At 35.2% G+C, this 16,079-nt stretch overlaps 1 protein-coding gene across 1 annotated transcript in view; it reads right to left on the bottom strand.

Moving 5' to 3' along the window:
- The window catches only part of LOC145266635 (uncharacterized), a 471,019-nt gene that overhangs the window by 243,453 nt on the left and 211,487 nt on the right, over window positions 1-16,079 (bottom strand). Inside the window, exons 69-73 of the mRNA XM_080122558.1 lie at window positions 14,582-14,710; window positions 12,788-12,973; window positions 5,020-5,160; window positions 2,073-2,264; window positions 1,223-1,351 (exon numbers count right to left, since the gene is read on the bottom strand). Coding sequence (XP_079978684.1) covers window positions 1,223-1,351; window positions 2,073-2,264; window positions 5,020-5,160; window positions 12,788-12,973; window positions 14,582-14,710 — 777 coding nt within the window. The remainder of the gene's footprint in view (window positions 1-1,222; window positions 1,352-2,072; window positions 2,265-5,019; window positions 5,161-12,787; window positions 12,974-14,581; window positions 14,711-16,079) is intronic.

The following is a 16,079-nucleotide window of genomic DNA, read 5'->3' as shown; positions in this document are numbered from 1 at the left end:
TTATAGTGTTTTCTGGTCGGCACTTCGTCTGGTGATAGTATAGGAGAAAAAACTTAACGGTAATTCCGTTGGGAGCTTCGCCATCTGCAATCGCTAAATGCCGGGATATTCTTGGGCACCATGTTTCGCATAGATGTGTGTTCCCTAAGGTATTGCTGGCGAGGCTAGTTGGATCCGCTACTAACATGCTAATCTTCGATTATTTTGCTTCTGAATTTATCAGTGTTAGTTAAAAGACTACCTTGTTTTGAATTGATATTTGTGGAAGTTAACAGTATCATGGAACCTCTTTTGCGATCCCCCCGTTAAATCTCAGGAGACAATGGATACCCCCTGTAAGGGTAGTTGCGCGTATAATTATGAGGCAAGGGTTGTGCAAGCCCAACCACACCTCTCATGAATCAGCACATCTTGAGTCCAGTGGCAAGAAGAAGTACTAGACGACTGAAAACAATGCCGAGATAAGCGGAGAGCATATACAATACCTGAAATCCTCAAATAGTCACCCATTTTATTACTGTCTAGGCTCAACGTTGCTTAACTTCGGTATCTTCGTCTACCTTTTTGTTATTATGAAACTTACTTGTCTTTTCTTCTTTTTAGCCCCTTACATAAAGTGGTTTCAAACTTCTCTGGAGCAACTTCGATAGACATACGCAATTTTCTTGCTCTCTTATTATGTGGGTCCTGGGTATGACCTTAAACTATATCCGATGGCAAGGCCCCAGTTTGCGGGAGTTAGGAAGTATGGAACTACCCTTTAATTGCCATTGCTCTCAGGTCTACTCTGACCCGGAGTGGTAGTACCTGTCAGGGTCCCAACTATGGATTAAATAGAAACCAACTTGAAAAAAAACCCCAAATATATTCTATTAAAATTTCTTTTCAAAATCACTGGATTTGGCATTAAATAACCTGAAAAGGGTTGATATGCCATAAAGCAAAATCAACAAACCAAAACCTTATTATGTGGCTGCTAGTACTATTATGATTCCCTCCAATACTCCCATCACGGCCCCTATTTTCATTCTACTACCGTATTCTGTCACATTCGCCCTTCCTCGACCATCTAAAACATTATATGTGCAAACAACAAAGCAAGAATATCAATTAAAATATCGAACTGGAATACATGTACAGCTCATATGATTACATAATTCACGATGATATTCCTTAGACCAATACCAGGCCGAATGATTATTGATTAAATCAAGTTACTTACTGTGAAGCTGTCGGCCGGTTCGTTTCTGAGGTTAGAGTTTAATCTAATGACTCCAGTGTTTGGTTCAATTGTAAAGTAATTCTTGGAGTTTGCATCGCCATATATGCTGTACGTGACTACACCAAAAACCTGTGAAAAAGATAGTGAAAAATGTAGAAAACTTACACCATATCCTTATCCACGCACACACTGACACACTAACACCTAAATCTGGCCGCGCTGAAGAGCTGTGATACAGCGAAACAGTCTGATTGTGGATAACCCTCTCTCTCTCTCTATATATATATATATATATATATATATATATATATATACATAGATAGATATACATGTTTATCCACAATCAGATTGTTTTATACATACATACATACATACATATATACATACATACATACATACATACATGAACACACACATAGGTAGATCAATACTTTTTTATAAGCGACACTTGGTTAAAATGAGTGTATAGAAGAAGAAAGAGTCCAAGTCTTAAAGAGTTTCATTTTGTAACGCTTGAGGGAGAGTAATTTAGAAAACGCGAGAGACAGGAATACAAAGAAAGGCAAAAAATGGGAGAGATATAGCAATTGAGAAAAGTAGAGATAAAGAGGAGAGAGAGAGAGAAACAAGATACAAACCGGCAGAAAATCAAAACGAGAGAGAGAGAGAGAGAGAGAGAGAGAGAAAGAGAGAGAGAGAGAGAGAGAGAGAGAGAAAACAAACAGAAACAGAATGCAACAAAAATAAAACAATGTTTAAAAAGTGGGAGGGAAGGAATATATAGATCAGAGACCAAAAAGGAGAGAGAAGAGGGAGAGATATTTTTATTTTATTTTAAAAAATAAATTACCCCTGAGTCGCCATCAATTGCGGTCACACGGAAAACATTACTTCCCAAGTTTTCGTCCTGTCGGATTGTCGTTCTGTAAGGAGTATTGATGAACCTTGGAGCTTGCGTGTTGCGAATTATATTCAGTCGGACACTCGCCTTTGGCTGTGAAACAAGTGGGGGGCTGCCTCCATCTTGCGCCGAAACTAAGAACTGATAAGCAAAATAGAAATGAATGATAAATCATGATTGTCATGAAAACTTAAATAAAAAGAAGGAATAGAAATTCTTATGAAACGAGTAAACATTATTTCTCTTAGTTGATTTTTCTTCCTTATATTTTGTTTATGAAGGAAAAAAGAGACACTCATTAACCTTTATCCTTGAGTGGTCTTTTGGCCTTGATAAGCGATACATCACTGGAAAAATATTAAAAAGCTTCTATAAAATATTACATACTGTATTTTAACGCAGGGGGTTTCCAAACTTTAGGATAATATGGAGCCCCTGAGCGGGGCGAAGGTTTTTCACGGAGCATTAACAAGATAATTTCTAAAATACATATGAAAAAGAATAATTTCAAATTGTAACTTATACTTGTTCATTAGTTGTTCCTGTTTGTGATTTTACTATATTTTTGTGTTTACAACCATTTTCTGATTTTAATTAATAAAAAAATTTGTGGCATATTTAAAAAAAAATTACTTTTCCTATGAAGCATCCTGTAAATCTTTACGCCTGTAGTTATATATTATATCTCTATCTAGTGAAAAGGATCAATAATTAAATGTCTGTTTCTATATAAAGCATTTGGTCTCTTTAAGAAAGAGATTCCCGAGCCTCTCAGCCTCAATCACGAAGCCACAGTGCTCCATCGAACCCACTTTGAGAAACTCTGTTTTACCGTAAATCGGACACAAATAAAGGGTGTTCCAAAAGCAGATGAACTATTGCACCATCGATGAGCGGATATTTATTGTAGAGTGATATTTTCGGTTGAATTCGAATTTTTAATCCATCAGCTTCTTTTGAGACATCTTAAAGCAAAATAAATTATATTTTGACCAATTTTTAAACCGTATTTCTTTCAAAATAATCTATGTTGCTAATAGTAATGTTTACTAGGCATAAACATCCATTCGAAAACTCAAATACTTCAGATTTTTATTGAATGTGATCCAATTTTGATTTTAATCTTTCTATGTGCCATAAACGTGGAGCCATTGTTGTAAATTTAAGTGTATTTCTTGTCTAAAAATAACGAATTCATCTTCATTTGACAAATGCAAAATATGAAAGCATGTAAAATTATACGTGTTTACTATTTCGAGCAGTCATCCGCACTTTATCAACCAAAAACTTAATGGACATAAAATCTGTATAAAAACTGGAGATTTACAACATTGCGCAACGTTGATTCTTTTTCTGAACGCACATTCAGTACTGAAGATTTGATATTTGTCTCACTAATGTCGAAATTATACTATTACGCTATTAATGTACAACTGCACTTCTATTAGTAATTTGATATTTGCCTCTCTGGTATCACAAGTATACTAATACTCCATTAATGTATTATTGTACTTCTATTACCAATCTACATCGGTATATGCCTCTCTGCCACTATACTATTGTAACGTGACCGTTACGCTCGAATCGTGTTCGTTACCGTTCAAAACTCTCTCGGACCCCCACACCGTATGCATAGTGAAAAGGGGATAAACAAACAAAAATAAATAACAGTAAATGGTAGTTTGCTTGAAGCATTGCTGGTAAAAGAATATATGGAAGTTTTAAAAGTCCAGAGCAACGTGGAAAGGACCGGAATCACAAGAGGAAAGAAAGGAAAAACAAACAAATTGACGAGTATGTTCGAGTCGAGAAATATCTGATTATTATTCATTTATCACTTCTCTCATTACATAATTATTTGCAATCAAGTTATTGGTATATTCGTTGTATATAAAGTTTGTTATTGGTATGGAACTTTGATTAATTTCGGGAGGAAGTACCTCCCCTTCTCTACTCGAACTTACCCGTCTATTTGCTTGTTTGTTTTTCCTTTTTTTCCTCTTATGATTCCGGTCCTTTCCGCATTGCTCCCGGCTTTTAAAACTTCCACATAAAATAAATCAATCAACTCGGCTTTTCTTTCTTTCTTTTTTTTAACACAGACCGTTTGTTACCGTTTTTCTTTTTCCCCGTCTCGGTATCAGTTTAAATAGTCTCTCGCTGCCATTACGGGGCCAATGTCCATCTCTCCTGGTTACGTTTTTCTTTCTGCTTCACTACATGCCGGTCGTAGACAGCCATTTCTTCGACTTTACACCTCTGTCTTTTTCAACCGCAGCTTTTCTTCTTTCGACCACGTGGTGTCCTTTTTTCTTTTTCTTCTCGCGCACACTTCCTAAATTGCATGTCTGCTTTTTTTCAGCTGCTGCTGCTAATATTTTCGCAAGCCAGCTATCTTACAGCTCCTGCTGGTTTCCCCCCCACGCGCTCATACGCGCTCTGCTACACTATTACTGTATCATGTAATATCATACTTGTTGTAATGTGCCCACCGTACGGATAATAATTAACTCTTTCACTTATTATAAAGACCGAGAGAATATGTCTCTTGGCGTTCGCATACTGTTATGCTCGAGTCTTGCACTTGTGGCAGTCGGACTGACGTATAACCACACTCTTTATTTGTTGCATTTGCATTTGTGTTCAATATATATTTTTTCCACTAATTACCGAATTGTGTCTTTATTCAGGATCCTTACGGGACCGCAAAAGTACGTTTATTACTAAGAGATATTCAGTTTCTGTCTAGCAGAGTCTAAAACTATACTATTACACGATTAATGTACTTTTGTGCCTTTCTTAGTAATGAAGCATTTTCATCTGTCTATCTGAATTCGAAATTGTACTATAGGTGGCATATATTGGTAGTATACATAATGAATAAAGAAATACTTACGGTATAAGGGTTTCTCGTTGTTTCTGCGAGATTGCCTATAATTATGACATCTCCGGTTCTGGGGTCAACTCGGAAGTATTTCCCCGCTTCGGGTGGAGTCATGTTTTCTTCCATTGTGTAAGAAACTTGGTTGAACGGCGCCTTTAAATTATAATTATTTCAATTAGATAACAGATAACAAATAGTATATATATATATATAAGGATATATGTTTATTCAATTATATTTCACATTTTATTTATACCAATTCATTATTTTATGAAGTTCGATGTAACTACAGAGCATAGTGTATATATATATATATATATATATATATATATATATATATATATATATATATATATATATAAGTCAAAAGTTCGTCTTCGTGTTACACAATCTGTATGTTAACAGTCAGATAAGTTTTAACATTGATTACATTTTTCATAAAATTTAAGGACAACATTAAAATTTTCCTTCGATTCCATCTGGGGTCACTAGGGGCAATTATCCTTTAGGTACATAAAAATAACTAAAATATATTAGAACGTAATGAAACGGATTTAATTTTTAAAATGTAGACTATCTTCGTATTATAAGACAACAACAAAATTAATCAACTATCTCAGCGAAGTATTTATCAAAAAAGTTAAAAATTTAAATAACACTTTTATTAGTATTTTTAAAATGATAATTAAATAAAAATTAATTATGAAGGACTTATTAAAGTCATTTGCCGCCTTTCAGTTGTATGTTTAAGGAATACAGCGTTCAAATGAGAAAAAACATAAACAATTAGTTGTTTTTAAGACTTTAAATTTTTATGCCTCCTCATCACCACCATCATCATCGATTCGAAGATAAAGTAATACAGTACAAATGAAATAAATCATTGAAAATCTATCATGTAAAAGGCAAATGTCTTGTGTTTGTTAGTGTGTTTGTATGTCTGCTAAAAACTTTTGTCATCTGCAACGAAGCTACATAAACCTGATACTGTTAGAAAAAGCTATAACTCGGACACATAACTTCGAAAAATTAGAAAAATCATCGGTTATTTCATGTAGAAATGTCGTTCTGTTTGAAGGAGAGGATCAGGTAAAAACTTTGCTTTCAAGACTGCTTGTATACCGCGCATGCACGTGTTAAAGAGCATCTCTCCCCCCCTCTCTGGCTTTCTTACTCTTTCTATTTTCTCTCTGTGTGTCTCTATTAGAGAATAGAGAGAGGGAGAGGGAGAGAGAGAGAGAGAGGTGAATAACGTGGACAGTGGACACGTTTGCAAAAGAAGGGTCAGCTGACCAGATGACGTGGTATCAAGTGATGAGGTTAGCTGATTCTTTCTTGGCAGTTGGGTTTTCGGGTGTTGAATAAGACAGACGGCTTTTCAGCTGTCCCCCCCCCCTGGGCTGGGGAGGACGCTGACGTGTATCATCAAACAAGCAAGGTTCACCTCCATTCTGTGTCGACCTTTGGAAGGTGAATAAAAACTATAAAACCATTTCATCGTCTTGGAGTGAATTCTTCATCCAACAGGCCAGCTCCCCTCCAAGAGACAATGAAACCAGAGGAACAACCGACGACACATGAATAAAGGTATGTTAAGAAATACATGTACACAAGCACACACTCACGAAGACATCAAAAATAAAACCATTAGAAACTAGACGATCACGTACACGAATCTCCTTGACAAAATCTCCTTTATGACTCCCCCGAATATATAACATATTCGTTTTGGTGCTCGTGACTAAGTCGCATCACCGATGCGATAATCGAACCTGTGTTTAAGAAAATACAACGTGGAAGCATGGAGATTTAGTGTCAAGAAAAAAGAAATAGACTAAAAAAAAAAAAAAAAAAAAAAAAAAAGAAAAAAAAGGACAAGAAAAAACAATAAAATGTATGGAAAAAAAAAGAAAAAGAAAGAACAGTAAAAAAAAAAAAATAGAAATCAACACACACACAACGTAGGGTCCATTAAAACACTAGGCGAATTAGAAAAATAATTAAGAAAAAAAAAAAGAAAAAAAAAGAAAAGCAATACACACGTACAACCTTTTCACGAAGAAAGAAAAGGAAGACATACAGACACACAGATGTAAAACTTTATATATAGAAAATAGTTAAAAAAAAATATTTATCGTATTGGGAATTAGCTCGATATGAACGAAGAAAAATATCACTTAATGTCAAAATTAGAAGGGAAAACGAAAAATGACCTTATTTTGTAAATTTTTAACAACGGCCAGTGAGAAAACCAAAAAGAAACGAGCCTTACCACAAAGATAAACATGTCAATCAAAAATATGTGTTATGAATATTTCGTGTCATTTTTAAATTGTGAACTAAAAGTAACTTTTAATGAAAAACAATATGTACTTTTGATGAAAAACAATGGATAGGTTCTGAAATGTGATTTTTTTTTTCCTTTTTTTTTTTCACTAATTGAACGATTTTATTTCTTAGGAATTTTTTTTTTTTCTTACATGGACAATTTTAGTTCCATCGAGTTGTCTGAGACTTTATAAGTGAGTCGTTTTATTTTATTTTAGAAACGACTGTATTTTAATTGTAAATGTCTAGGTATTTTTTTGTAAACGACTGTGGTTTTTCTTTAATTTTGAATTATGTGGAATGGTAAAAGATGATGCACTATGCAGCCGACCTACTTGCTGACGTGGACAAAATTTTGTTGTTTGGATTTTTGTTATTGCTAAGATGGGACTTTGTGATTGCTTATAGGATATTTTTGTATTTTTTTTAATTTATTATCTTTATGTAATTGATGTGTTCTAAAATGGTATTGTGCAGGATTTTCTTACTCTGTGACATGTATTTTTTTTTTCGCAGAATGGGGAGGTGGAATCTTGCTTGTGGGGTCTATGGAAAGAAGGATTAATAAAAGAAAAAATGTGTTTTTAATTAATTAAATAGTAATAATAAAATAGGGAGAAAGAAATAAGATTTAAACAGTGTAATAAATGATTTAAAAAAAAAAAAAAAGTTTCGGAAGAGTCAAAGGTTCAGTCGGTATTAATTTCAATTTTCGAAAAGTAGAATAAATGTTCTATTCGACATGAGTGACGTTATGACCACATAAGTAAGGTAAAAAAAAAAAAAAAAAAAAAAAAAAAAAAAAAAAAAAAAAAGGATAAATATAGGGTTAAATAAACTATATGAAGAAATGAAAGAAAAAAGTGGGGCGTGAATGGAATTTAATTTCTGTGGCAAGCATGTTAGAATTTTGGAGAGGTGTTGAATTACATGGGTAGATATTAATTTCATTATTCTCGGGAAATGATTCGAATTTTATTTTTTTTTATCGTGATTTCTGTTGATTTCGAGTAGAATCAACATGGAGCAAGTTTGAGTACTTCATGTGTGGAAATCCGATGTTTTCCGTGAAGCTATGTGTCTTCAAGGCAGGTTGCGCTTACCGACTTTGGAAAAAAAAAAGAAAGTTTTTTCTGACATAGCAGTGAACGGAATGTATTCTGTCCAGCGTGAGCGGATCTAGTTGTAATCAACTTCAGGGAGCAAATGAAATGCCCTCTGACATGGTGTAAGGGGCAGAGGGGGTGCAATGGCTGACGTGGCCATTATGTTACGAATCGCTCAAGAGAAGATGAATGAAATATGTATGCAAGTACTTAGGAAAATAAAATGTTACCATATTGTGAATTAAAGGTACCAAAATTAAAAAAAAACCATGCTGGGTGAATTTAATTGGCATTATTAAATTAAATTATTTTGGAATAGATTTGGTTGGTTTAGTTATATTTTAGGGACGTTTAGCGCGTAGTTGCATTTTTTTTTTCATGAGAATTACAAGGCGATTAGGCTGTAGAAAGCAGTTTTTTCTGTTGTTTTATTTTTTTTTTATAAGCCACGGTATTGTCACAAATTAGAAAATTTGGCAGGGGAAATACTATTTTAGAGTAATGAGAACCCTGTTAAAACAATACTAGTGGTTCCAGTGAGTTGGAAGATGCCACGTAGGCCCAAGCAACGGCAATAAGTCTTGTCCAACAAAAGTCTGGCGTGCGAGGTCGCGATAATTCCTCAGGGTACGGAGCGACTGGACAGTCGGTACCAAGCCTAATCACGGGGAGATAGAAGAAAGGGAAAGATGCAGATTACGTAAGGGACAAGATAGAGCCTTATTATTTTTTTATTTTTTTAGAGGAATGTGTGAGGGATATCTGGGTTGGAATCTTGGGACTTGCTGGGAATGCGGAAAAATCACAAAGGGAAAACTACTTAGTTAGAAATCGATGGCGCATTAGTTAGGGAGTGATGATTCCGTATCTTGTCGGGTTCCAGGAACTCAAACAGGCTCCGAGTGAATCAGTGTGAAGGCGTATCTTGACTTAGACCAACCAAGGGAGTTAGTAGAAGAGCTTTGTGAAGTCCCGAAGTAGTAGATTGAATAGAACAAAGCTCCAGTAATAGGACCACTCAGAGAAAGACGTCAGGGCATTACAGTAAAGGGAAAAAAAACTGGGACTTAGGCCTATGCTGAAAGTCGAGAACGCGAGTGGGATGGTTGGGTCGGTAGAGCATCAGACTTTTAATCTGAGGGTCTGGGGTTCGAGTCCCCATGCGATAAAGCTACCACCAACATGGAGCATCCGACGTTCTGGTCGTAATTGCGATATGCTGGCCCCATTTCGAAAAAGTGATCGAAAATGGAGTCTCCATTTGTTTGGCCAAGTGGTCCAAATAAAGAGCAGAGTCAGTGGAAAATATCCAACAATGCGACCGCCTAGACAAGATGTATATCTGCAAAGCTGTATCTTTGTCTAACTTGGAAGCAAGTTAATGTCTAGGAGGGACTTTTGAGAAGCAGCAGAAGGGTTGATAGTGTTGTAGAAGAGTACTGGTGCCTGATCTTTCTTGGAAAAGGGGTGAGTCCGGAAAGTGAAAAAAATAAAGATGTACTTCGGACATAATTATTTTTTTAGTTAGTTAGTTATTAAAAATGTATGGCTTGCCATACATTTTGATAAAAAAGGGGTGGAGGAATGTTAAAGAGCATCTCTCCCCCCCTCTCTGGCTTTCTTACTCTTTCTATTTTCTCTCTGTGTGTCTCTATTAGAGAATAGAGAGAGGGAGAGGGAGAGAGAGAGAGAGAGGTGAATAACGTGGACAGTGGACACGTTTGCAAAAGAAGGGTCAGCTGACCAGATGACGTGGTATCAAGTGATGAGGTTAGCTGATTCTTTCTTGGCAGTTGGGTTTTCGGGTGTTGAATAAGACAGACGGCTTTTCAGCTGTCCCCCCCCCCTGGGCTGGGGAGGACGCTGACGTGTATCATCAAACAAGCAAGGTTCACCTCCATTCTGTGTCGACCTTTGGAAGGTGAATAAAAACTATAAAACCATTTCATCGTCTTGGAGTGAATTCTTCATCCAACAGGCCAGCTCCCCTCCAAGAGACAATGAAACCAGAGGAACAACCGACGACACATGAATAAAGGTATGTTAAGAAATACATGTACACAAGCACACACTCACGAAGACATCAAAAATAAAACCATTAGAAACTAGACGATCACGTACACGAATCTCCTTGACAAAATCTCCTTTATGACTCCCCCGAATATATAACACACGGACGGTCGTTTCTGTTCTTTCATTTTAAAAAGCTAAATTTGCAATTTCATACTATCTGTGTTGTCGTGATCCCATCGATAATGTGTTCGCTCATGAACTTCATTTTGCAATTTCGTGCCCACCACGCGGCATTTTTATTTATTTATTTTTTTTTGCTTACAAAATTGTGCTTTCTGTTTCGCTTCTGGCTGATTGCACCCAAGTCTCGTTTATATTTTAACTAGATTTTACGACCGGGCAACGCCGGGTGCCCCTACCGCTCCTTTTAAACAAAAACAAGCTACTTGTTATTTCAAAAATATATTTCCTCAGAAACACCATCGCGCTAACAGATTTTTAAAAATTATTGATCTCATGTTGCTAATGTTCATTTTTTTATTCTAAGCAAAAATTTCAAACGTGGCTATATTTTGAATACATTTCTTCTAAGAAGATTTACAATCAACAATATGCCCTCACCTTGGCAGTGCCAAGTGAATAACGCTAATAATTGATAAAATGATGTGCGACAAAAATTAAAACCTGGCAAGAAGAAACACTTGACAACAGGATAATATCCCCGAAATATCATAAAAGTTTGGCGTAACATTAAACTTAAATAATTAAGGAAAGAAGCTAGATACAAGTTAGATTTATTTTTCTAAATCGATTTCAAAGTCGCCGTCATCGTCATGATGGTGATGATGATCAGCATCATTTTAACATCCGTTTTACATGCAAGCATGCGCTGAGTGACTTTTAGAAACTGACTTCCAAACTAACCTATTTCTGGCTAGGTGTTAATTTATCTCTCTTTCTCACAAGTCTATCCTTATCACTTCCTTCTTCTTTTCATGTTTCTTTGACTTTACTCCCTCTCCGCGAAATTAAACTACTACTGGTAGTTGTTACATGTCAACACTCGGGACCCACACGTTATATGCAGACAGTCACAAGAAAACAAAGACAAGGAAAGAATTCGACTTTTTCAGTTGAAACAACAGACATTTATTTACAGCTACTCTAAAAATAACGTCTGTTCTCTTGTTCAAAGCCTTCTCGTACTCCAATGTGCTTAACAAAACTCTGCCGTGGCCAACACGTGGTGATCTGTCTTTGTCCGGCCATGTTTAGTACACATATTTCCCTGTCACTCTCAGGCCCGTGTGAAAAATGTCTCTCTCGCTTTCTCAGACCATGTTTTTCTTTTTTTTATAATCTATTTTTTCTTTCTTCCTTGCTGTAACGTCATCTCACGCACGGCTCGGTTATTTGCATACATTGGTTTATGTACAGCTGCCACTGTTGCCATACACACGTCTGCGCTATATTACACTACTTCACCTGTTCGGCAACTACTAAACTAAACTCTCAACCGTTTTTTCCACATGGTCATAACATCAAAGTCTCCTTTTGTAGACACATTTGTCTTATTATGAGGCCATCAGATTGAAGCCTATTTTTAAAGCTTTACATTACACATCAATCCTATTATTCTCATATCATAACCTACGACCGTCTCCAGATGCGTCATGTCAAACTCAAGAATCTTTATGATGAACTTCGAAATCTTTATGTTACATTGTAAGCAATTCGAAGAAATAAGTTATTAGAATAGAAAGGCCTTAAACATCTGAGGATACCTACAGTGAAGGAATGTGACTTTATTGCTTGTCGGGTTAATTGGGAGTGTTTACGTTGAAGGAACAGAAGTGCAGCACGTTTGTTGCACTACTTGTCAATCACAGTGATGCAACATTATGGCGATTTGACCGGAGCTGGGCTTGATAGACAGTGTAGGTGATTAGGTTAGATACCTGTCTTTTAGAGCCTGTCTAAAAGGAGGAGACTAGTATCTAGAACACTTGCCCAATCATAACAACACCACCCTATTCATCGTGGTTTTATAGAGATATAAAATACAGACAGGTGTGAGAAATTTTCTAGCTGGATAGCTTAGTAGCACGCTTTACGGTATCTTCTAAGTGTTTGTTCCGATTCTTATTACTGCGAATGTTATGCAAAAAAGTTTGAGTGTCGGACTCTCGGGAAGAGTGTTATCAGCTATGAAAATCAGTCGTTGATAAGGTTTCTCATAATTGTTAAAGGAAAGGAAAGGATTTTAGTCTTGGTAATCTTTAATGTAACAGTCATACCAGTTGCACTGAAATATGATATGTAGAAATCCTTACAAATTTGTCTTTGTCTGTCGCCGAAACTCTGAAGATTATTTCTCCTGCCTTTCTGCTTTCAGCAAGATCTTGATTGTATTGCTGCTTTGTAAACACAGGCGGGTAGAGATTTCGGTTTATGTTGATCCGCACTAATGAGGTTGCCGATTTCGAGGGAATTCCATTATCGTATGCAACAACACGACCCTGTAAATAAACGCATAAAGCACAATAATAATTAATAAATAATGAAAAAAACAATACTAGAATATCAGGAAAATCAAAGAATTAGCACATTAGACATTTTCTAATATTACACAAGATCACTCATTAGCTTATCTAAAATTTCAGACAACTAGGAATGCTTCATATGACCACACTGTTGGATTGGCGAGTGTCCCTGGGAAGAGAGGCATTCGATGGGTTGCACATACACAGATTGATGCTATTTGAGGAATGCGGGACTTTTCACGATTGTTTATTGGATTCGAGATAATAGAAAATAAAAAAAATATTAAACATTCCAGGGTAAAATAATGTTTATTTACATCAACACAAACAGAAAGCAGGTGAGTTGGTCAGACACAGAACAAACTGAAACATCTTCTTCACTGTAACTGCCATACCACCTCCATGTGCCTTTACTGATGTCAAATATCTATCATAATTGTAAATCCATAAATCCATAACTTTGTCGATGTAAGATAAAAACAAAATATTATTTTATAGATCAGCTGCGTTGTGTTTTATTCGCTGTCAGTGTGTATATATCGTAGACCAGTGATAAAAGTAGATTTAGCAATTATATAGATTGAAAAGCACATTTGAATGACCAGCTGCAGCAAATATATAACACACACCGACATAACTGATTCTTCTTAAGGATACCCTCTATGCTATGGAAGTGTAGTGCTTTAAACAAATACTCTGATCTGATGCGTTCAGTCAAATCAGATTTCATATTACAGATCCACCTAATACTGGATCTGTTAGGCTAGAGAGAGAGAGCTTGATGAGTGCCTAACATTCACGATCCACTTTGTTTTTTTTTATTGTATCACATATTTTAGGTTGAAATAAATAGAATCAGAAAAATCTTCGTTACATCTTTTGCACTTCAATTCATTATATTTGGCAAAGCATAAAACAAACACGCTTCAATTGCCATCCCAAAAAGTGCAAAAAGTCTAAACAGAAGGAAATGCAGTGTCCTAGCAGCTATCCAATTCTGTCTTTGATTGCTGCACGCTTGACGTATTTACAACATCTTTTGAAAGCCTATTCTAAAGTCCAAGAGTCTGATTGAGAAAGCAGTCCTCTCCTAGTTGAATCGAAATAGGAGAAACTTGTTCTGATACTGGAGCAAGTAGTAGGTAAAGAGGGAAACCGTAGTGATCATTGAATAGATTCTATGCCACAAAGTGAGAAATATCGGAGCTCAAGGGAGGAAAACTTAAGCTTCTCGAGTCAGCTTTTGTAGAGTAGATCCTGTAGTTCCTGCGCCATTCGAGAAGCCAGTTGTGGACTCCTTATGGGTGACAAATATCACGTATTATATATAAAACAGATGCCAGAATTATATGCTGTAACAGCGATCTGATGAAGGAGTCATAAAGCAGGGAAAATATTTCAGGAGTGAGTTTGTACAAGGAGTATCATGAGTAATAGGGATCTCCTGCTTTGTTTGCAACATGAATACAATGTTTAAATTTTACTTTTGAAACAGTCAGAACGAATTTATAATTTTTGCAACTAGACATCCATACGGTTTTTTTTCTTTTTTCTGATGTTTTTATGTAACTTATAATGACTTACAATGTAATAAGGTACATTCTCAGTATCGAGTGGGGCTTTGACGAAAAAGCTTTGCTGATCAAACCGGAAATAGGTTTCAATATTGTCATCTCCAATGAGTTTATAGTTGATGGTATTAAAGGCGGGATCCTGTCAGAAGAGAAATAAAATATGAATAAAAGACTTGAAACATTTTAATGTTAAGCAATTAATAAATTGCCACGATATTAGGGTTCAATATTAATAAGTTTTAAGAATATTCGGTGAGTAAAAGAAAATGTATGTATTGCAAAAGTTGTTGTATCTGAGACATTTATTTCCAGAAAAAATAACTGATGCAAAATAAAATATATTGGTGGTAATAACATAATAAAAAGGAAAAGAAACAAAGGTAGGCAAGTCAAAATCAAAAATTGACACAAAATGAGTATTCAACAGTTTAGTTATACTATTATTAGTTTATCCAAAAATATTTGTTCTGGTTTTAATTATTGATAAAGTGGTTACGTTTACCCTTACCCTCTTAATAAAATATATTTCGATATTTTAGTATCAATTTCTGTTTACAGATAAATAATTACATGTTATTAAACTATTTTCTACGTTGACACAAAATGAGTATTCAACAGTTTAGTTATACTATTATTAGTTTATCCAAAAATATTTGTTCTGGTTTTAATTATTGATAAAGTGGTTACGTTTACCCTTACCCTCTTAATAAAATATATTTCTGTTTACAGATAAATAATTACATGTTATTAAACTATTTTCTACGTTGACACAAAATGAGTATTCAACAGTTTAGTTATACTATTATTAGTTTATCCAAAAATATTACGTTTACTTCCGTTCTTTTAACACATTTACTTCTAAATGAATAAACAAAACATAGGTCTTCCATTATATCCGAGATTTTAACAAGAGATGTTCCATTTGAATATTCATCCTGACGGTCTTATTTATTCCTGCTAGAAATATTGTAAAATTGTAATATTTTTAATATCCTATATGAACAACTTATGCCCTTAATAATAAAAAAGAACAAAATGTTGCCCATTTCTCTGTTTAATCAATTATTTTCAACCACTTATTTTACTTTAAATTACGACGACGTTTCTTTATCTTAATTTTACATTAATATTTAGCAGATCTGATAATGTTGCATTTTCATATTCGTTGAACTATAAACAAAACAGAGAACGTTAAATCCATGAGGATATGTAATGTTGTTTGCTGGGCTAATTGAGATTTATCACATATAATAGACAGTATACAATATTCCGCGATCCCATTAGAGTGTCATCTAAATGAATCACGCACTTTGAATATCTTAACATAAAAAAATTAAAGTCCCATATATATTATGTGAAAGTTGTTGCAATAATTTTGATATAGAGAGGAGCGTATGATCACCGAAAGTTGGAAGATTCTGTTTATAGACATTTGTAATAGGAACTGACGAATCAAATGGAGCCATATTCTGCTAGCAACCAATCAGAAACCAGAGTTGCCCCATAAA

This window comes from Euprymna scolopes, chromosome 41 (genome assembly GCF_053919585.1).
Source record: "Euprymna scolopes isolate OS-2025 chromosome 41, ASM5391958v1, whole genome shotgun sequence".
Classification (NCBI taxonomy): Eukaryota; Metazoa; Mollusca; class Cephalopoda; order Sepiida; family Sepiolidae; genus Euprymna; species Euprymna scolopes.
Note: the sequence above shows the minus strand (reverse complement) of the source record. Positions and strands in the feature narration are given on the sequence as shown.